This window comes from Meriones unguiculatus, chromosome 10, assembly GCF_030254825.1.
Source record: "Meriones unguiculatus strain TT.TT164.6M chromosome 10, Bangor_MerUng_6.1, whole genome shotgun sequence".
Classification (NCBI taxonomy): Eukaryota; Metazoa; Chordata; class Mammalia; order Rodentia; family Muridae; genus Meriones; species Meriones unguiculatus.
The window spans coordinates 49,047,071-49,069,579 of record NC_083358.1 but is presented as its reverse complement, the minus strand read 5'-3'; the positions used below and the strand labels follow the sequence as shown (position 1 = coordinate 49,069,579).

General features: G+C 41.3%; 1 protein-coding gene across 2 annotated transcripts in view; it reads left to right on the top strand.

Moving 5' to 3' along the window:
* The window catches only part of Negr1 (neuronal growth regulator 1), a 727,040-nt gene that overhangs the window by 629,853 nt on the left and 74,678 nt on the right, over window positions 1–22,509 (top strand). Inside the window, exon 7 of one of the 2 annotated variants that reach the window (XM_060392438.1) lies at window positions 4,939–5,177. The exons of the other annotated variant lie outside the window; for it this stretch is intronic. Coding sequence (XP_060248421.1) covers window positions 4,939–5,162 — 224 coding nt within the window. The 3' untranslated portion in view covers window positions 5,163–5,177. Of the gene's footprint in view, window positions 1–4,938; window positions 5,178–22,509 lie in introns of those variants that run through there. 2 annotated transcript variants of the gene reach the window in all.

Below are 22,509 nucleotides of genomic sequence, written 5' to 3'. Positions count from 1 at the left end.
AGAAATGTAGGGGCTTCACATCAGAGAATCTGGTACCAGGCCATGTGTGGAGTCAACAATAATTATCGCAGTCTACAGAAAGATTCGCTGCTAGCGGCTTCATCTTATGGCTCACTGGTTCTCCGTGCTTTCTAATCAGATGCCTTCTTGTCCTGGACAAAATTACAGGTAATAAAGAAAAATATCCCATTTTTCACACCATCTTGTTTTCTGCATAACTGTCTAAAATATGTGGATGAACTTTTCTTCACCCTGCTTTGTGTGCAGTCACTGCTGCCCCTCTGCTTAGTGAACCCCACAGTCCCACAGTGGCTTTGTGATACATGCGGCCCTTAGCCCTCCCAGGTACACTCCAAGGCTGTGGGTTATGAGTGAGAAGCAGGTCCTAGGGGCCTCTGTGGTTCATCAAGAGAGCACACTCCACACCTAGAGAAAGATATTTTTTTACACAGGTTGATGACTACGGTGCAGAACAGTGTCTCCCATCTGATCCCCATAAAAACAGCGACATTCCTGAAAGCTAAGCACTGTGTAAGCCACTCACTGTGGCTGAGTGGAGGCTTGCAAGGCCTTGCTCAGCTGTGTGCTTCTGCTTCAATAACACTCTCTACATTAGCTGAGCATTCTCTCTATGACACTGAGCTTTATAGGAAAGCCAGAAACTGTACCTGGTGTTGGCTCAGAAAATGAAAAAAAGAAAGAAAAAAGAAAATCATCACAAATCCTTCTGTTAGTACAAAAATCTATTATGGAAGCTTCCTGAAGTGGCAGGCGTTGTTGGTACAAATGGCTTAAACCTTATTGTGCTGCAGTAATTGCAGGAGCAACAGTGTCAGCAAACAGAAAACCAAGACATGGTGTCTGCTGCCTCTGTCTCAGTTAGCTCCTGACCACACCCTAACTTTTCACCTCTCTAACCTCCTTCTTCTCACCTCAGACTGCACCTGGGACATCGTCTGCCTCACAGATGTTGGGAGAGTGGAATGTGATAATAAATATTATATACTAAGAATCTGTAATTTTTCCAGTTTTAATTAATATAACAGTGATTGCTGTTGCTTTAACAGATATGGAATAAATAATTGCTGAAATATTGTCTCAGTGAACCATAAAGAAATCTTCAATAGAGTTAATGGAGGTAGTCAATTCAATTATTACTCAACTAGATTTTCTAAACTGTTTTCCCCTTTAAAAATAGCAGCGAGTTGTCATGTATTTAGAGATATAATGCAGAGTATTGTTTTGAATAGTTCTTATGTGTGTAAAAATGTATCCCTATGATTTGACACAAAACAGTCTAGAATTAAAATATTCTTTTCTTTCTTTAGGATTAAAATATACTTTTCTTTCTTAAAACAATTGTCAGGTCTGGGACTATAAATTTGTGATGTAAACTGTGCCTCACTCAGACCGTTCAAACGCTCCGTGTTCACTGCTTTAATTGGGAATATTTATACCTAGTTACATTCTATATTTGTGTAGTTCTCACAGCTCGGGTTCTCAATCTTTGCTTCCATGTGGCAAATACACCCCTGAGTTCCAGACCTTCACTTAAAAAGACGTTGCTCCACACTCCCGTCTAGGCAGCAATGCGTCCCCACACCTGCCCACTCCTGCTTTGCTGCTCATGCAGTGTCCTTAATTACCCCACAACCTGCAAAATAGGGACTTTCAGTTAAATTCACAGAAGAAACACTGGGGCTCAGAGGTTCATTAATTTCTGTCCTCACACAGCAAAATGGAATCAAGAGCTGATTCTGGTTGAGCTGAGTCCTTTGTGACTCATGGACTTTATCACACTCAGGAAACACCCCAGGTCTCACCTGCTACAGGCATGGACGCCAGGATTCCCACTCCCAGCACTTTGACTCACCCTGGCTGCTCTTTTCTTTGATTCCCAGACATACATGTGACCTCTAGATTTTTTTATGCTCAACAAAATTATCTGTTTGTAATTATTTCTTTTCATAAACTCCTCCCACTAGGGGACATAACTTGACTGGCTGTACTTGCGAACAAATGAATCTCACATCGCCCATGAAACAGGAACTGTGGAGTGGGTTTGCATCTTGCATGCACTTTGTCTTTTACCCTACTCTGTGAGGATGTGGCTTTACAGAAGCCATTTAGCTCTAGACAAACTGGTGAAGAGGTGGTTCACCGTGGTAGCTCTTTGCTTCTCCTACTCTTTCACTGAGATGAAGTCTTTGCTGTATATCACTGGTCTTTCTCAACAAATTTACTGGACATAGTTTGTTTGCCCATAAATAACGACTCCATTAGGCTTGTCTGACCCATGAAATGCTTGCCTTTCTCTTCTGACTTCAAGAATTCCTTCATCTGAGTGTATACCCTAAGTTTCTATTAGTGGATTTACTTAACAGCACTCAACTAACATTTCCAAGGTGTCACGGGAGAATATTTTAAATTTAAAACTGAAATAATCATGAAAATATTCTGTTTTATCATCTTACTTAAAAAGCAATGTCCACTCTAACATCTTTTCTCTATTGTGATTTTATGTAAGATTTCATTAATTTCTATGATCAACAGAATTTTAATGAAATTGTAAAATGTTTCTTATATTTCAAAACTAGCACAGGCTCCCACCATCCGACAGGTGGATAGGCTTTGACACTTGAACCATGGCTTATAGTCTTCCACCACCCAGGAGCATGCAGTGAGTGCTCCCAGCTCTGGTTGTGATCTGCCTTAGCTGTCTGAAGATCTTGCAGAACCTATTGGCTCAGAACAGAAAATGGCCCAGGGACCGAGAATTAGTCAGCTCATGGTACAAACACATGCTTGGGTTATTCAAGTAGCTGAACCTCAAAAATACTTTCTTTGGAAGGTTGACTTTATAGCTCCTACCATATCAAGTTTTTTTATTATTAAAACCGTCAGTCAAAGCAGAGTAACGGGGATTGTCCACTTCATGTGTTTGCTGTGAATGGAGTTGTGGATTTATTGATTCTCATTTCCCTGTCTGGAAAAGAGTGTCCACAAACTGGCAAACCAAACAGACATGTAAGTACACACACACACACACACACACACACACACACACACACACTACTTTTCTTTATGGGCCCTGCACAACTGTTCCTGGTTACAGGGTCTTACACGTGGGTCTCTGCTTTTACTCTCAGTCACTTCCAGTGTGTTCACTTGTAAGAATGCTGTCTTCTTGCTATTGTTGAAAAAACTTGTGATGGCCAAGTTCTGTAGTGGAAATTAAACATGGCTAATTCCTCTGGCCACATGGATGACACCTAAATGAACATCGGTACAAAGTCCCAATTTATTTCTAATATCAGAGATCAGACCTCTACTCTTGCCTGATGCGTCTAAAACAAAAAGGGGGAACTGTAGAGAGCTGCGGAATGCTGTGCCTTAAAGATGGAGCTGGTTTCCACCTTCCACCTTCCCGATGGTGAGTGCTCTCTGTCACGAACAATTCCACATTTGGCTAAGGCTGAGGATCTGGCTTGCTTCCATGTATGTGGACCTATCTGCATTGCCCCCGTGGCACGCCTGGGTTGGCTACCCAGAGGCTATTTTAAGCTGTGGGCTGGCTTTCCCCAGGGTCAGATGATTGTTCAAGGTTCCTGAATAAACTGCATTGAAAAAAAAAAAGTACAAGTTGACCCAATATTTGAGTTCTGCCTCATTAGCAATAGCCCCTGAGAACTTATTGTGATTGTTTAGATTACCTGCAACAGTGCTGACCTTTTTATAACTATTATCACACATGTCACCTGAAAATACTTCCTTCAAAAAAATTAAAAGGTTAAAGGAGGACATCTAGAGTAAAAGTATAGCAATGATTTTAACGCTGTGCAGCTTGACATGCACTAGAGTTTGCATTGGTAAGATGTGTACCTAGTAGTTGAACTCTATGATTTAGGCAGTCCAATTGTGTGTCCTTTATATATGTGTGCACATATATGGGTGTCTTCTCGTTCCTGTTTCTGTGATAAAATGTTGAAAAAAAAAAAAAAACAACCTTAAGGGATTAAGGGTTTATTTGTCCCGTAATTCCAGAGTTCGGTCCATAAAGGTAAAGGTGGTAAGGATTCAAAGGAGGCAGACATATCACACACGGCCAAGAGCAGAGGAGCCAGGATTACTGTCTGCCTGCTAGTGCTTAGTTCAGCATCTTTCTTTACTTTATACAATCCAAGCCCCGGGGAATGACTCTACCCATGGTAGGTATGTCTTACCACTTCAGTTAGTGTGGTTAAGACCTTCCCAACAGACACGCCTATTAGCAACTTAATCTGGACAATCCCTCCAGTAAGACTCTCTCATGCCAGCTGATTCAAGTTTGAGTCAAGTGGACAGCACTGCTGACCACCACAAAGGGTATGTTTATAAAGACCTACGTTTTACTCAGAAACACAGAAGCATTCATGACTGAGCAACTAAGTAGCCATGTTCTGTGTCTATAAATGATGAGATTTAATCTTTAAAATGACAAGCTGGGATCATTCAGAATTTTCCCATGACTTGAGTCTTTAGATCACACTAAGCAAATCTTGACTGAAACCTGTGTAGCCAATGTTCCCTCTCAGTACATGCCATAGGTTCAAATTCCAGCCTTTTCAGCGTTTTAATCATCCAGTCAGTTTTAGCATTTCAGCAGAAGGAAAGCCATCAAAATTTGTTGTCTGGGCAGGTCTTGAACATTGGCATGGTAAATGTGAAGCTGTAAACTATACTATAGGAAAGTCTCCCAAATCTCAGGATAGGAGAGGGCCTAACAGCAAACACCTTGCAGGGCTCCGCCAGCCTCCGACACAAGGTTTTATCACTGTTCTGCAGTCAGAGAAGTTGCACGTCAGACGCCCGTGCGTATGTTTGCATGCTTTCTGACTGTCTCTATGTATGATTAATATACACAATGTTTTTCTTTTCTTTCCTTTTCCCCTTTTGTAGAAATTATTGAGCCTACTACCTCTAGCCCTGTCACAAGTCCAGGTCAGTATCCACATACACTTACAAAGTATGTCTGGGTACTTTTCCATCAACCAAGATTTCTGCGTTATCACAGAAACATGAGCAGTGGCTCTGGGCCACAGGCTTGGGTATGGCTCTGCTGTCTGTCATTTGTCTTGTCTTTCGGGATGTCTTCTTGCTCTGGGCCTGTGAGTGGTGTCTGACCTGGTCGGTGATGTACATCACTTCATGTGGTAGGGTTTGTGGCCCAGCTGAAGCACTGCAAGCTGATTACCCACACTCTGCCTTCTCAAACAGAGCTAAGGAGAATTTACAGGAGTTGCTGAGGAGCCATTTAAAAACTATTTACTTCAGCTTGGTATTACATTACTATAAAATCATGATGAGACAGGAAGGCATTCCATGTTTTCACGGCATCGTCCGGGAAGGCGAGTTCTCCTGCTCACTCTATACTCCAGCAGGAGATTTTGGTCTTTTGAAACTGTTAAGGCAAAGGGTTGGTTTCAGCTACTGGCATTTATTCTCAGATTGTTTCACTGCAAACATTCATCTGGAAAGATGGACCATTGCTATAAGAGTGTTTTTAAGAGTTATTTTCAACTGGGAACATTTCTGAATGACACACACACACACACACACACACACACAAAAAAAAAAAAAAAAAAAAACGAAACAAAATAAAAGCTATTGATAACAGAAACAACCTTTATCTTGTTACATAGAAATTTAGTGGCTCGTTCTGAACAATGGCTGCTGGGTATTTAAAGAAAAAGTCAAACCTACTGAAGTCATTTAGATCTGAAAACCTCGTATGGACTTCTATAACCGCTGAGTAAAAGGGTTTTGAATGCCGCCTACCACAAGGAGGTATAAGTTAGTTAAATAGTTGTTTGTCTCTTGTTCCATAAATGGCACTAAATTTTAGTCTAAAATTGGATTTGCTGATCTGAGAAACAGAGGTTTAGAAGGGGGAAAATGTATCTCAGATTGTAATCAATCAAAAATACTTTCAATTGCTTGGGTGATTATGAACGCCCCACCCCCACAGTGAGCAGAGCTCCATTGGGCTCATGACTAAGTAGTTAAAGAGTATTATAGTGCAACACTTTCTGCTCAAATTATAGGATACATCCTCATAACCTCTCAGGTTGAAGCATATTTGGTTAGACTTTCTAAACTAATTTTGCCACTGCTATAGGCAAAGTTTACATGACACTATTAATCACAGGGTTCTGTTTTCGATGGGACTAGTAACCCCTCATGTTTGAGCTTAACATCACAGTAAATCCGAACCTGGCTATGCTGTTACGTTATAACAACGTATAAATGATCTGATTCCCATGGGTGCCCATCACCCCCACAGGATGGCATGTACCTGGGTGCATGAAGTCTTAGAATTAATTGTATGCATATACATTTTTATCTTCTTTTCTCTGTCAATTCTAAAGATATTAAATAAATTCCACATATTTAAGTCTGTTAGTGAGTAGATAAAATACTTCCTTCTTAAGCCATGGCCTTATTTCTTGAATAAAGACTTGCTAATTTAAAAAGTTAAGGGACCCTCCTCAGTTACTCCAGTAGAGTTGGATGCACAATATTTTGAAAAGTGATGTTTAGTGGCATCTAAGTACATACTTGCTTTATGTACATGGGGTAGAATTTACATAAGACAAATAAACCAAGTGACACTCTGAATAGACACTCTGAATCATGAGCTCTGTCAGTAGAAGGGACTCATAAAAAAAAAATGACTGTTTCAAAGAAAATGAGGGAATTGATTTTATCTGTAAGCAGATTCCTATCTCACAATATAACGCTGAAAACCATCAAATTTCAGCCAGCTGCCTGGGGTTAAGCCATAGCAAACTGAATCCCTCCACAGTGCAACCTTTGAAAGTATAATGTAAGCTTTTTTCAAAAAGAGTCATTATAGAAAAAGTTAATAAATATATGTTGAATTGAATTGAATTAATGAACTGAAGGACAGAAAACACGTGCACCTATCAATGAAATTTGACCTTCATTAATTGTGCCTTTAGTAAAGGCCTCCCAGGACCAATGTGGTTGGACAGGGATTTGAAAGTGTGTGGTTTAAGCAGAATTGACAAGGTAATAAAGGATAAACAAGCAATCTTAAGCGTATGGGCTTATGCTGAACCTTGTATTGAGAAGGGCTGGCAATGTGCACCTCAAAGTAAAAGTCCATTAAAGGTTTTTAAAAATGAAGCCAAATGTTGAGAGTCCCAGCTGTATAAAACAAGCTTTAAGAAAATACCATCCAAAGAACAATAGAAAGTAAAAATTCTCACCAATGTACTCAGTAGCAATACCCAATTTGCTGCTTCTACATAAGTAGAGGAGAGAATAGAAACAGAATTGAAGCAGATCTCATAATTCCTAATATCACTGTGAGAGAGTTAAAACAGAGATAAAGTGGATGTAGTTGCGGCAACGTCAGGCACATTGAGGATAGATTCGAGAGAACAGATTTATATCGGTCATGTTGGAACATTCTAAAGAAATGAAGGTCTTGAAGTCATAACTTATATTTTTACATATTTTTGAAAAGTCAAAATGTGTCACAATTGAAGGGAGTAGAAACTGAATTATTAACATCATTATTCAAGAAAAGGCTGAAAAAGAGAGGATGCAATAAGAACAAAAGAAACTGAAACTCTTCTTTGATCCACCTCAGCCTCAGCATCTGAAAGGGAAAGGCCATTTTTCATGGTGGGGGAGACGTGTGGCGATTTGAGAATCCAGTCTCTTTTTATGATAATTGCCTGGACGGAGTGTGTTATTCTGGGTAATGGTCCTGGGCTAAAGCACAGCTATCATTAGGCAGAGGAGAGCTATATGCTATTCAAACACATACACCATTTCTATTTAATTTTTTAAAAAGCAAACACAATTTTGTGATTATCTTTGAAGTATATTTTAATAGTAGACATTTATTTTTTAAAGAAAAGAAAAGGTGGAGTAGTTTGAATTGATGAGCTACTGTCCCTAATGCCAGGAAGGGCTTGCCAATGCCTGAATATTTACACACTGCTCTCTGCTGTGACTTGAATTCTGACAGGTCAAGGCTGAAGTTCCAGTATGAGTTCTTTATTCTGATCCTAAACTTACTGGTTGTGCCTGTATAGCCTCACAGGGACCCTTCAAAAATTAAATTCCAATCAAGCCAACATTTACTTGGCCTTGTATATCTCTCAGAATAAAGATTCACCCAGATATTCACTTGGTGAATGATGAATAGAAGAGCAAACCAGGGTTTGTTCAAGGCACCAGTGAGGCCCCACCTGAAACTGTCCTCACTTGGCCCCTGGAAATAATTCTTAGCAGTAATCAAATAAATACCATAATTATGAAAATCATTTAATTGTTAAATACATGCCATTGATAGTAAAATGAACTTACTTATCCTTAGAAAAATGGGGAGTGTAAAATATGATTTTTCTACACAATAATCATCTGCATGGTACTTTTAGCAAACAAACCTCCCAGTACATTGTAAAGCATCACTATTTAAAAATGACTATGATTAAGCTGAATGTATTTGGGGTACTTAAATATGACTTTATGGTCCATTAATGAAAACTAGTTCCATTTGACAGCCAAGAAGAAAAGAAAGAATTTAACAAAGGGAATTCAGCAGATGTGTGACAGAACCAAGACGTAAAAATTCCCAGAACTCAGACATCAAGTGTGTATGCTTGGATCTACACAATGGCAAGTGTTTGTGTAAACATAAAGACTAATGTTTGTAAACAGAATTGTTTTGACTCACAGGGACATGCCATGGTATGTAAAGAACTCCCAAACTGAATAATTCCTGTTTGATTCATCTACTTGGCAAATCAACCTTCATTTTGCTGCCTGAGTTTTTTTTTTTTTTTTTTAAGAGAAAATGCCTTTATTCATTACCCCAGGAATCCCCATTTCCCATTTCCTCTGAATAACACAATCCAACATTTAGCAAACATTCATTGAGTAACAGCTGTCTTGGGCACCAAGTGCTGAGTGCATAAATATACCTTACAGGGGTTAAACGTGCTTAGGAGACAGCATATTATTAACCATTAGTATACGACAATGTATTCCATAATCTCAGTTTAGAGAAGGAAGCATACAATTTTGCCTGGAGAGTCTCCACATATGTAAGCTGTCCTCACAGATTAGGAATGGTTGTATGGAATGTGAGTGTTACAAAGCAAAGACAGTGCCTAAAGTCCATGGCCTGGAGCTGTGGAAGCCAGAAACTCTGCCCTCCACAGACACCAGATGGTACCAGTGCAAACCCTGTGTGGGCCATGTCAGCAGTGCATTTGAGCTAACACACAACCACAGATATCACAGGATTCCTTGCAGTGACCTACTCAACACCTTTAGCTTCCCAATGGGTACTAACTAACTGTCTTCGTTTTGAAACTCATCTAAAAAGAAGTTACTACAACAAAAAACAAAATTAATTCATTACCTATATAACCAACACCCAATTTCTTCTATCAGTTCCTAAAATACCTGCTAGATTTTTTTACATATTTATAGTAGACTATTAAATCGACTTATAAAGTAAACCATCATATTCTGTGCTAAAAAAAAAAAACTGGACATCAGGAAGTTGTCATTCTTTGAGAAATGAACAAGTGAACAAGTTATTTATAAAAGCTAAATTGGCAATAAGAAAAATCTCATGGGAGCCTTAGTAAAACATCCAGAGGTGGACAACAGTAAAAATACTTCATCAAAAATAAGCCTAGTAAGAAAATTATGTAATTTATCTATTTAATTAGTAAGCATAAAAGTTAGAAATTGGAATGACTCAATTAAGTATGTGCCTCACCAGCCAAGAATGAAAAGATGGGTGGGAGCCCAATGACAAATGGATGATGGATGGTGGGTGGATGGATGATGGATAAACGATGGATAAATGGATGGATGGATAAAATGATGAATAGATGAGTTAGTAGATGGATGAATAGATAAATAATTGAGAGATGAGTGGATAGATGGATGAATAGATAAATGATGGCTGAATGGATTGATAAATGATAGATGGACAAGTGAATGGATAAAGGATTGATGGGTGGAGGGATTGTGGGTGGGTGGATACTTGATGGATGGGTGAGTGAATGTATGCAGTGATAAGTGCATGGATAGGAGGATGGTTGGTCGAACAGATGAATTCAAGAGAAATTTCCATAAAGAGCATAGAGATAGGCCATAAGACAATGGAGCTGATCAGGTTCAGGTCAGCTTGCATTTATACCAGTTGTTAAGAGATTTCACTGAGCATCTCAGCAAGGCACATTGTCACATCTTGCAGTAGAAATGCAAAAGTAACTTGCCTACAACTATCTTTTTATTTTCACACTTTAGTAGGTGAGTGAGACAGGGATGTAGAAGAGGTTTATGTAACAAGTGTATGTTATACTAGAAAGGACTAACATGAACTGGGAACTCTGATTCTGCCTGGAGAATATCAGAAAAATCTTTCTAGACAAAGTCACTCCTGACCTTGATAAAGAGTGTGGGGCAGAGGAAGAAAGCCACGTATGCACAGCATTCAACACAGACAAGGGAGACATAAGCAAGGATGAAATGCTTGATTGAAGCTTCAAAAATACGCAGAATGTAAGTTGATCAGGCAGCTTAGTGGCATTCGGAAAGTCCACAGTACTGGATAGCAGAGGGTGTTGGACATCTTGCCTGGAACCTTGGTCTGTTAAATCTCAGGCACAGACTCTTTGTTGCTCAGTACTTTGAAAGTCAGATGGAGTCATGACACGTGGTATGAGCTAGTGGGAGAAAGAAGAGGGAATGGGAACAATTCGAAGTTGTCAGAAGAGAAAGCTGCTGTGTTGTTGATGAGGTCTGAAGGACAGGCGGAACCAGGTCCCTCTCTCTGTAGATGGTGAAAATGAAGATTGAGACATCTCCAACATCATTCATGAGCTTTAGACTCCACCCTTCTATTTGGGGAAAGACTGGTGTTTTGCTTTGTCTTGATTTAAGCAGAGGGATAGCATCATGTGTTTTGTAAATATAATTATACACATGTAAGAAAATGAAGAATAAGGATGAAGATTAATGAGGCCTCTGGAAGCAAAGTGGGTCTCAGGTTGATGCTATCTCCTAGGAGCATGGCCATTGGCAAGCAGCTGCCTCCCTACAAGATGAGCTGGGTTCCTCCAGCTCCATTAGCAGGCATAGTGTTATTTTGAAATTTATTTTAAGATTGTGGAGGTTTTTTTTCCTAATTTGAAACAATCAAGCTTCCATTATTCTCTGATTGTTAGCATGTGAGAAATTTAAGACAACTCAGAATATATTTCAAATTCCAATTAATATGCTTCAAAATAATGAATTCATATATTAATTATAATTATCCATAATTAGCTGATTAATTTCCAGATACAAGTATGGCAAAAGTCTTAGGATACAATTTAGCATATGATGATTTTTAAAGTAGGTGAAAAACTGAGGTGCTTGCTAACTTCAGCTTCTCCTCACTTGTGTCCTGCCATGTTGGTATGCCTTCATCTCTTCTCAAAAGATAATTTAAACTATTGATCTCCCAGTGTATCTAGATTCAGGACTAAGCACCAACAACATTATCAATCAACGTCTCTCCATGTAATGACCACCTTTTCTTAGTATGTTAAATTGCTGCTCTGTAGAGCAGACAGGTTACAGTTGCAAATGATTGCTTCTTTACATGCAATAGCACAACATTGTGATAGTGAAGCTCCATGAAGCCCTTGCCAGCCACCCTGAGAGCTAGGAGGAGTTACACATTGACATCATAGCCAATACATATTTCTTGCCGTGTGTCTGGAAACAAGGGCCTTCCACACCCCTCGACTGACTGCAAGGCCCTTCAGGGAAGCACGTTTGAACATTCATTACTTATCTTTCTCACGACAGTATCTGACAGGCTGATGGCAGTGATAGGATGAGCTCGTTGCATGGCACTGATGAATGATCTGGCTAACATGAGGAATTAGAACAGCTGAAATTCATGTCTTTATATTTTACATAAGATCTTCACCTTACACTACTCTTTACACTGAAAATTAAAGTTGTACACTTATTCCACAACCAACACAGAGCCTGGCTTACACTGGGGAGAGATTTTATGATGATCCCAGAGGCTCATGGGAAATAGAATCTCTCCAGAATTCTCTGAGAAAGAAACAGTTTCTTCATTACATTGTTATTCCTACTTTACTGGGGAGAAAAAAGAAGGGACCGCTCTACTAGACTAATACTGACTAGCTATTTAATGTCAGACCAAGATAATTCTCCATCCAGTGTAGCCCAGAAGCCAACAGGATGTCCATACCTGGTAGGTGAAATGTGTCTGTGCCTTATATTTAGAAAATATACAAGGCTTTTCTGAGTGAATCAAAGAATGGACAAATGACTGAGTGATTTCGTAAATGTATGAGTTTTCTTTTGTGTCTATAAGAAATTATTGTAGCCATGGAAACATCTAACAACACAGATTTATACTCTCACAGTTTTGTAGGTCAGAAATCCCAAATGGACCTGTCATTCTCTCCACCATCCAAGGCAGAGGAAGCACAGGCTCCAGAGGGTCCTGGTGCCTGCGGCACTGCAAGTCTGCCTCCTGTAACAGGACAGCAGTCACTCTGTCCCAGCTCTGAGGCCCTGGGATGAAACCAACCCTCTTTGGATTTTTGCATTTCGATAATGGGTTTTGAGAAGCCAGATTGTTTACATGTTTAATGTTATGCTATATATTCATAAGCAACCTTTCACCTCAGAAAGGTGAAACATACATTAGAAAGATCATCTTTATAATACTGAATTGTTTCCAAGAATATTTCAACCCCTCATGAACTAAATAAGCCTGTATTGTAATCACACACACGCACATGCACACGCACACACACACACACACACACACACGAGTGCACATGCAAACACCCACATTCACACATGTACATGCTCATGTTAAGATAGAATACAAAATCTTAATATAAGAGGTAAATCCCAGATGGATAATGGATCAATTAGAGAAAGGAACCAGAAACATTTCCCTTTCCAGACTCAAGATTCCAAACGCCATTGAACAGATGCCTGACTGTTTCTGTTCCAAGTAGGAATACACAGATCCCAAATTGGCTTTCACCGTGAAAATACCAAGAGCAAACTAAAGGGAGGAAACGTGTTCCAACTGAGATTTCACATTTAAAGAACAAGATTAGGTGAGCCTCGGGTTTACGCAATCCTCAGGATAACTTTGGGTGACAGCTCCCCAGTGTCGTCCTGTGCAATTGAAACTCATGTGCATATAGGGCCCAGCTGATGGGTGGTTTGCTTCTGAGGCAGCCCTCATGATAACCCTGTGCGCACCTGCCGAGGGGTATTTCTGTTTTCAAAAGTTGCCCATTTATCTCCAAGGAAGTTATTCCTAACAGTGGAATCCTACTGGTGAACTGAGTTGCTCACCAGGGCCTCTCTTCCTCAGTGTGCTCACCCATGCACGTAAGGAGTAGCTGCATTTACCCTGCAGACGATTTATTTATTTATGTGTTTGTTTGTTTATGGTTTTTCAAGACAGAGTTTCTCTGTATAGCCTTGGCTGTCCTGGACTTGCTTTGTAGACCAGGCTGGCCTCGAACTCACAGAGATCCGCCTGCCTCTTCCTCCCTGGGTGCTGGGATTACAGGTGTGTGCCACCATGTCTGGTTCCCTGTTGATTTTTTTCAAGTGGACAAGGTAGTGACAGTAAAGAGGCAACTAGACAGGACATATCTGTGCTTTGCTTGAAGATGATAGAATTTGTGCCCATATTCCAACTTAAGTAACAGTTTTAAATTAGTTTGAATCTATTTAAAGTGCTTCTCAAAAGCAACTGTTTGAAGCACAGACCAGTAGCCTCCCAGCAAACAGACAGAACCTGCCATCTTTTACAGTACACCTTGCTTCTGAGCCATTTCTGGAAGACATTCTGAGTGAGTTTCAGAAAAGCACTGACTGACGAATGGCTGGTGGACCTTCTGTCTCTGATGTGTGGGATCCCAGTCCATGAATGCCCATTTAAGCTCCACCCATCACTTCACTATGGAGCTGTACTGCCGGGCAGCCCCACACACACACGTGCGTGCGTGCGTGCGTGCGTGCGTGCGTGTGTGTGTGTGTGTGTGTGTGTTTGTTTGTGTGCGCGCATGAGCACTGACAATGTGTATCACCAATGATGATTACAGCATGCCTGGGTTCTGCATTGTGACAGAATCTATCTGTGAATTCAGTTCCTGCTGCCAGATGGAAATGAGGTCTATTTCACTTCCCACTTCACACACGGTAGTCTTGTTGTATGATTTGTAGGTAGGAAGGACAGTTTGAGAGTGTCTGCTATCCAAAATGAACACCTTCTCTTAGAATTCCTTAAGTTGAAAGAAACAGGAGTGTCTGTTCATCACATACACACACAATTAGCATCCATGATTGTGCATCTATGGTGCACTCTGTGTTGGGCTATGTGTTGGTTTCAGGGTGAATGGCCCTGTAGCCTCATATGTTTGAGAACTTGGTGTCTAGTGGTGGAACTGTTTGGAAAGGACTGGGTTGTGTGGTCTGCTTGGAGCAAGGTGCAAAGCATAGAGTGAACTTTCAGGTTTCAAAAGCCTGTGCCATTCCCAGTTAGCGCTCTCTCTCTCTCTCTCTCTCTCTCTCTCTCTCTCTCTCTCTCTCTCTCTGTGTGTGTGTATGTTTGTGTCTGTCTGTCTCTCTGTCTCTTTCTCTGTCTCTCTATCTCTGTCTCTCTGTCTCTGTCTCTCTGTCTCTCTCTATCTCTCTATCTTTGTTTCTCTGTCTCTGTCTCTGTCTCCCTCTCTCTGTCTCCCTCCCTCTGTCTCTCCCTCTCTCTGTCTCTGTCTCTGTCTCTCTCTCTCTCTGCCTGATGGTCATGTCTCATGGAGTAGGCTCTCAGCCCCTGCTCCAGCGCCATGCCTGCCTGCTGCTGCCATGCCCCCTGCTGTTGTGTTGGTGGGCTCCTCCTCGGAACCTGGAAACCCAGAGTAAATGCTTACTTTTCTGCAAGTTGCCTTGATCGTGGTGTTTCTTCACAGCAATAGATAAGTAACTGAGGGAGGCGGCACAAAAACTCACGTAAAGTTGTAATTGTGAATTTGGAGATCTTACTGCCTCGCGTGTGCAGACGGTGTTTGCTGCATTTATTCAGAACTGAAGAGAGGTGAACAGGTGAGCAATGAGCTCTTGGCACAGCGCCTGTGGGAGCTGGTTGCTGCCCTTGTGTCCTTCAAACGCTTGCAGTCCGCTATTCATTGTGTGTTCTGAATTTGCTCATGCAGAGGAAGCTGTGAAGAGGCCTTTGAGTTAATCACTTGACTCGGGCCTAGGTTTACACAAACCTGGTTCTCTGCGGAGGTGTGAGCTGTGCTTTTCACTGTCGGAAGGCAATTGTCACTAGGTGGCGCCTCTGAGCTGTCTCCCTGCTGAAGGCTCACAGCCAACCTTTCCGGGTAAATTCCGGTTTGCCTTAGGATCCTGTAAGGTCTAGGCTTCTGCAGCCACATTTCAGCAACGTGTGATTTGCATTAATCCCTTGAGCGAGGATCCCTTCTATAAACGTAATAGTGACATATTGAAACTGTTCAAACTCACTGCCAAATGAAAACTGGAAGGTCAGTCCTCTTGTCTGGCTGTGGGGGCAGCTGGCCCACACAGGCTGCTTGTATTTAGTAGTTATTTGTTTCGGGCTCTGTGAAATAGAATGATGTACTTAGGCAATACATCACAGTAGTTAGTATTCTTGGTCACTCCAAAGTTCTGAAGTCCTGTCAGTCACGTTTGACTTCAGGTGTGCCACAACCCAGTCAAACTCACTGGAAGAAAGCGTGACGTTCCCTTCATCAGCAAGTCCCATTCCTCTGGGAACGCAGCCTCAGAAAGTGGAATGAAAGGCTAGATGATCTTAAAGTTTGCTTTCAACCCTTAATTTCTACGAGAGCCCTATAACCCAGGTGTGAAAGCTCTGTGAGCCTAAATCAGCTGTGAAATTGCCTCGGTATCCCTCATGAGCTCACTGAAATTGACTGTTTCCAGTCAGGTGGGTGTAGAGCTCTTCACTGCGCTAAGGAATTTGCATGGAATCTAGGATTTTAGAATGACACAAATATCTGACACTCCCACCCCCCAGTCAGAGGTGCTGAAACCAAGCTCACAGGAGAAAAGGGTTATCAGACTGCTGATTAAAGTGTCCAGGGATGACAGCTTACAGCTACACTGTCTTTTAATCTGAAGAGTTTTCAGAAGCATGGGCCTGTGAACATGTGGACGTTTACAGTGGCTCCATCTGAGCATGGGACAATGAAGTCTTCAAGTCCAGCCAAGGGGGGATGGAATAGCTGCGAAGCCTGGCAGAAATGAAAGCTTACTCCTTCATGGCCAGGTGCAATCACCTTCCAACTCCCCATCTGTCCTCTGCTCTCCATCCTGCCAGCTTTGTGCATGGACAGCAGTGAGGAGCCGGCAGCTGGCTGACTCCACACACTTCCACACTCTTGGTTCTCACCGTAGGTGGCACACTGGGAATGCTGCCTCAAGGTCCTAGACACAGACTGCCTCCTAGACACAGACTGCCTCCAAGAGTGGATGGGAGAAATTCAGCAGTAAGCAAAAAAAGATCTAAGGCTTTGTCCCTTTGCAAGAAGTTCATAGATCTTAACCTATCTAACTGAAGGGCTTAGGGCATGAACCCCTCACCTTCAGGAATCCTGGACACTAAAGTCCCCAAGGTCCTGTCCAGTAGAGATTTATCCAGCAGGAAGACACAGTCTGTCAGGGAGCAATGGATTCTAGGATAAAATCAGCTCCAGACTCCAGCAAGCAGCATTTTAACATGGAAATGGAGGTGCTGCTGAGCTGGAATCTATTTCTGGGCTGTACTGTTTACTTAGGAAACACTCCATGGCAGACAAGCCAGTAAGTACCATTTAATTCATTACCCCAGTTAACAGCTATGACAATCTCATATGGGGGTTTCTATTCTGATTATAGAAGTCATGGACCTCACATTCCTGCTGCTTGGTGCAATGGGCATTTGTAGCACCCAGCTCCCAGGATCCTAAGGTCAGGCCAGCTTTTGCACTGATGTCCTCACATGTATTCTATGTGGTTTTGGGCTGTGGTGTTGTAAGACATTGTCTTTAGAAGAAATGTATGTGTGCCTCATCATGGAGGCATTGGAAGGCATTGAGACACAAGCTTGTGTCCCCATTTGAACCTGACCTTGTCTTGTAGTCAGCTCTTCAAGAGACCAACCTTCTGTAAAACAGGATGAAAATCCAGAGTCTAAAATATCTGTGTTCACACCACCCACCTTGACAAACCGTTGATGGTCAACCTCAGTTTTTATTAGACATTTAGAAAATGGCAGTGTTTCTGGCCAGTTCTGAACTTAGGCTGTTCGATTCTCACCCATTTTTATTATCTCAATATCAACAGAATAACTGAGGGTCCTGGCCCCACAAAACTGAGGCCATATCCTAAATGCTGGCAAGCTCACCATTGTGGGAGCTTGTTCATGTGGCTCATGCCCTTTGATGGGGGGATTGAATTAATGTACAAATCAAACAGAACAAAAATCACTCTGCAACTGGCAAACTGAGTATGCCTGGTTGCAGCAGAGGCAGAGAACAGCAGAGTTTAGCGTTACTGTACAGTCTGTAAAGTGGTAAGGCAGATTTCTACAAAGCTCATTTGACTGCGGAGGGTCTAAATTGCATTTTTAATCAAATCCATAAACTCATTTGTCAAAAGAAAATAGTCTATAATATTTCTTAGTGTAAAACATGTATGTGATATTTCTCTTCTGAGTTTAAATATATAAATACAATGACTGATTTATTGATAAGCAAATGTTAGCATACATACATTTATCCCCAGAGCCTTATTTATGCAATTTTTATATTCATGTTCTCAGTAGAGATCATTTTACATCAGTAAAGCTATATTTCAGTGTAATTAAAAACTTCCTTAACACTTGACCATACCCATAAGAAGAAATGTTTGTACTTTGAAAAGAAAAATCATGATTTGGGTCTGAGAACAACGAACAACAGTGGAACAATGGCCGGCAATGACTAAGTTCCTCACTTATATAATTATATAAATATAATTATATATTATATATAATATCTAACATATATATTATACATATATATAATCTCAGTAGTTCCACCTTTTTACATATTTCCAATAACCTACATATTTGGCAGAATATGCTATTCTGTGGTATTATAATACAAACCCTCACAATCCGGCTCAGTTTAAGCCTAATGTATAGGAAGAAGGAAAATCCTTATTATATTTTGTCACTGTGTTATTATTTAACAGTGGGTTGATAGGCCTCTGTCTGCTCAGTGAAAATGCAGCTGCTGATAATTTGTAAGCATAAGAATGTTAGCAAAAAGACACACCGTTCTTTGATTCAGTTAATGTCAACACAACCATGCAGTTTCCATCAGATAATTTATTACAATACAGCCAGCCATGAGCTATATATATATAAAAAAATGTTAAAGATAATTGCTTCAGCTTACAGACTGGCCCGGAAGCTGCTGAGCACTTGCTAAACTTTCCACTCTGTTGTATTGATCCTTTAGTGAGCAGTTGAAAGCACTGCACATGCGCAATTGAGAATCAAGGCTACAAGGTGTATTCTTTTGAAGAACATTTTAACAAAGATGGCTTGGTTAGTCAAACAGACTCTGGTGCCTGGAATTCTGCATGAGTGTGTTAAAGGTCCAAGTTTTGCACCCCAAAATAAAGGGACCTGGCACATCCTCAACTTTTTCTAAGCTCTTTTTATTATCTAACAGTCAGTTTTACAGAAGGCAATGTGCTTGCTCCATGCTGGGATAAACTGCAGTTAAAAAATAACTACAAGATAATCAACATGCTGTCTTCAATTTATTCCCTGTCCTCCAAGGAGCACTTCAAAAGTTTACCCTTGCCTATGTCTGTAATCATCTATCTATGAGGTCCACACTTTGGTCCTAGACTCATTCTAACATTGTGGTAAGCTTTAAGGGACTCAAACAAATGATGCCTCTAGAGACATCCCTATGAAAATGAGTGCACAGAGAGCTAGCCTTCAGATACCCATAGTGCTTCTTTTCCAGAAGACTTGACCTCCTCTCTAAAAACCACAGTGTGGATCTAGCTATATTCAAGTTTATAATCAGTCTGAAGTTAAATAAAATCACCTTTTTCTAATCACTGACCATTTCTAATATTTCACCTTCGGAAAACAAAACAAAGTGGGAAGTTCAGAGCAGAGTTAAAGGGAGGAGATTGTTACTGAAATGTCTCCCTTGTGCTAAATCAAATTACTGATTTGGTCCTGCAGGCGTCTTTGTGTGTTGGGTGACAGACATTCTGCATATGGATGTGGCCATGAACATCCAGGTGTGGGTCAGAGGGCAACCTAGCATTGCTGATGCACAGTTTCTGAGACAGGGCCTCTGCTGCTGTGCACACCCTGCTGGCTGGAGGCTCTCCTGTTTCTGCCTTCTGATTTCTTCAGGTGCACTGGTGTTACAGATGCTCCAGCCTCTGTATCTGGCTCCTATGTGCATTTTGGACATCTGAACTCAGTCCCCAGGCTCACACCACCAGCGCTTTCCCCAGCTGAATCCTAATCTCAGGCCAACAGAGTCTTCTGATGTGTTTGATTCTTGCTTTTCTTTTTGTTTTTTATTTTGGATTCACAATTTTTCTGTTAACAATGAAGGCTCCAAAATACAGTTTTCAAATTGAATCTTAATTCCATGTCCTGAAGCTTATAATGAAAAAATGTTTCGATTCATTTTGCTTTGTTTCGCTCAGTAGTGGATAATGATGGACAAGAAATTTCCAGAATTTTGTCTACGTTTCTGAACATCTTGACTGACAGTGCTATCTAGAGCAAAGGCTGAGGCCCAGCAGGTGGTCCTGCAGGACGCAGTGGGATGTGGTGGGGGTAAAGAGACTCTCAGACCCTCACACAGAGGCCTGCTGGGGAAAGAAACTTCCTGTTTTACCTTCTCTGCTCTGTGTCGTTTTAAGTTTCCAGAAGTACTGAGCCTAGAGCCTTAAGTGAGTATTGAGATAGAACTACCAAATCCATTTCTGAAGAGATATTTCAGGATGTAAAACTGTGGGCATGGCAACTTGGTGGATAACATCTTTACTGCACAGGCGTGAGAGCCAGGATTTGGTTCTCTAGCACCCAGCACATGTATGAAGGCAAGGCCTGGCAGCATGAGCATGTAATGCCAGGACTGGAGGAGTCGTGACCCACAAAAGAACCCCTGGGGCTTACTGACCTGCCATATAATCATACAGGCAAGTCCAGGTTCAGTAAAAGACTTTTCCCATAAAATAAGCTGAAGAACAATAAAGAAAGACAACTGGCCTCCACCTAGTCACACATGTGAGCGCACACACACACACACACACACACACACACACGAGAGAGAGAGAGAGAGAGAGAGAGAGAGAGAGAGAGAGAGAGAGATTGTTGACATACAGAGAGATGAAATAGGCCCAATAAAGCCCTGATTTTTAGAAACTATTCTGTTAGACACTAAGGAGACTTCATTTCTCCAACATAAAATAAACTTGTTTAAAACCAACATTGCTGAGATTTTGAAGGATGACAAAGAACGCAAAAAAAAAAAAAAGGTTTCGATCCTGTGGTGTCTCTGGCCTCTGTTTATTCCACTGCCTCAAAAGCAGCTGCCAGCCGAGTCTTCTCACTGATAGCAACTCATTTGCCTTTGAAGCGACTTTGAGTACAACCAGCTACATCCAAATGATGAGAATAATGGAAGCCAAGAGACCTGGCAGGCAGCTGGGTAGAGGCACCCACAGCTCTCCCCACTGAGTGTTCCCATGGTTGAGGATGACCCTGAGGTCTCCTGTGATTACCACAAATGAGCTCATGAGTGGCTGTGAGTAACCACGCTGATTGAGCTTGGCACATTACATAATCAGCCAAACATTAGCTTTCTGGAACGATGGCCAAACCCATTGAGCAGAAGATACAGGAGTGGGAGACTCTGGCAGAGGACAGGTAGCCACAGCAGCTGTAGGAGTCCGTTCCCATAATTTACTGGTGGGAATTGCCAAGCCTGGACCTTCCATGGCTGTGATTTCCTCTCCTGTCGGGTGGGACTGCAGGTGGGAGCTGCAGAGCACAGCCATCCCTCTTTCAGGCAGCAGTAAAGAAGGGAGAATGCACATCTGTTCCCTGAGGGCTGGAGACAAGGCCTCCGGACAGCAGGGTATTAATTTTCACTTCATAAATTAGTGCACCTGGGGATGTCAACTAGTTCACCACAGACTCTTCCGTGATAGGACCTTCCCAGCCTGGAGGAGGTGCTCGCATGTCTTACAATGCTGCCAGCCTGAAGGTCATAAAATTCATGACAAGACTTGCTGAACCCTCCCAAGGAAGGGGGCATTGGGGTGAGGGCCATCTCTCAGCTATTTCATGTGTTTCTGTTCCCATGTTTTATCAGTCTGGTTTGAGTGAAAGCCTGTGCTCACTAGCAGCACGTTTTAGCTCCACACGATTGTCTCTGTGAAGGATGAAGCTGCAAAGTGGATGCTTACTTTCTTGACTAAGAACATATAGAATTGCATACCTACCTACCTTGAAGACAACCAGACATTAACACATATTAAATGGTATTCTGATCAGAACACAGGGACAGTAGGGGTTTTGTCTGGGGGCTTGAGATATTTGTTGTATCTACACATCACCCTTTCCCCGAAACTACATGTGTTTATATCCAAATATTTTACAATTCTATTTTATCCTATATTTAGCTTTTTACAATCCACAGCTTATATATGTAAGAAGAAGAACACAAGTTCTTAAAGGCCCAAAATCAGAGCAACAACAAATTCATCTTATCCTAGGAATCATCAGCTTCTCAACTTATTCATAAGAATAGATTTAAAATCCTATAAACAAAAATGCTCTTCCAGAAGTAGAGAAGCATTGTTTCTTTTCAAAAGCCATCCAGAAACCATATTATTTCCAGTTATATACGTAAATGGATAACATTATTTCACAAACAACAAAGATGGCCGACAGTCCTTGCCGCATCCACCCAGCTCCTGCAGTCAGAGGGTGATTCTCCGATTCTCCTCTCTCTCTCTCTCTCTCTCTCTCTCTCTCTCTCTCTCTCTCCTTGAGAACAGGAATGAGGCAGCATCAGTTGGTTCATTGACACCTATCAGCCCCCAGTTTGAAGATCTGGCAGATATCACCTCAGCTGGCAGTTTCAATATTAAAAAGCTTTTCTCACCAGTTCTTGCTAACATAGGGTGTCAGAGTCATGGAAATCAGACACATCAGACTTTGGGTTTCTGATTCCTTAAAGTTAGCGTTAAAGAAAAACCAGATTAAGCACATAGAGTCTTGATAGGTTGTTTTGATTGAATCTCTTCTCCAGTGTTAGGAATAGATGTTAGCAAAGTCTCAGGCAGTTTAAGGAG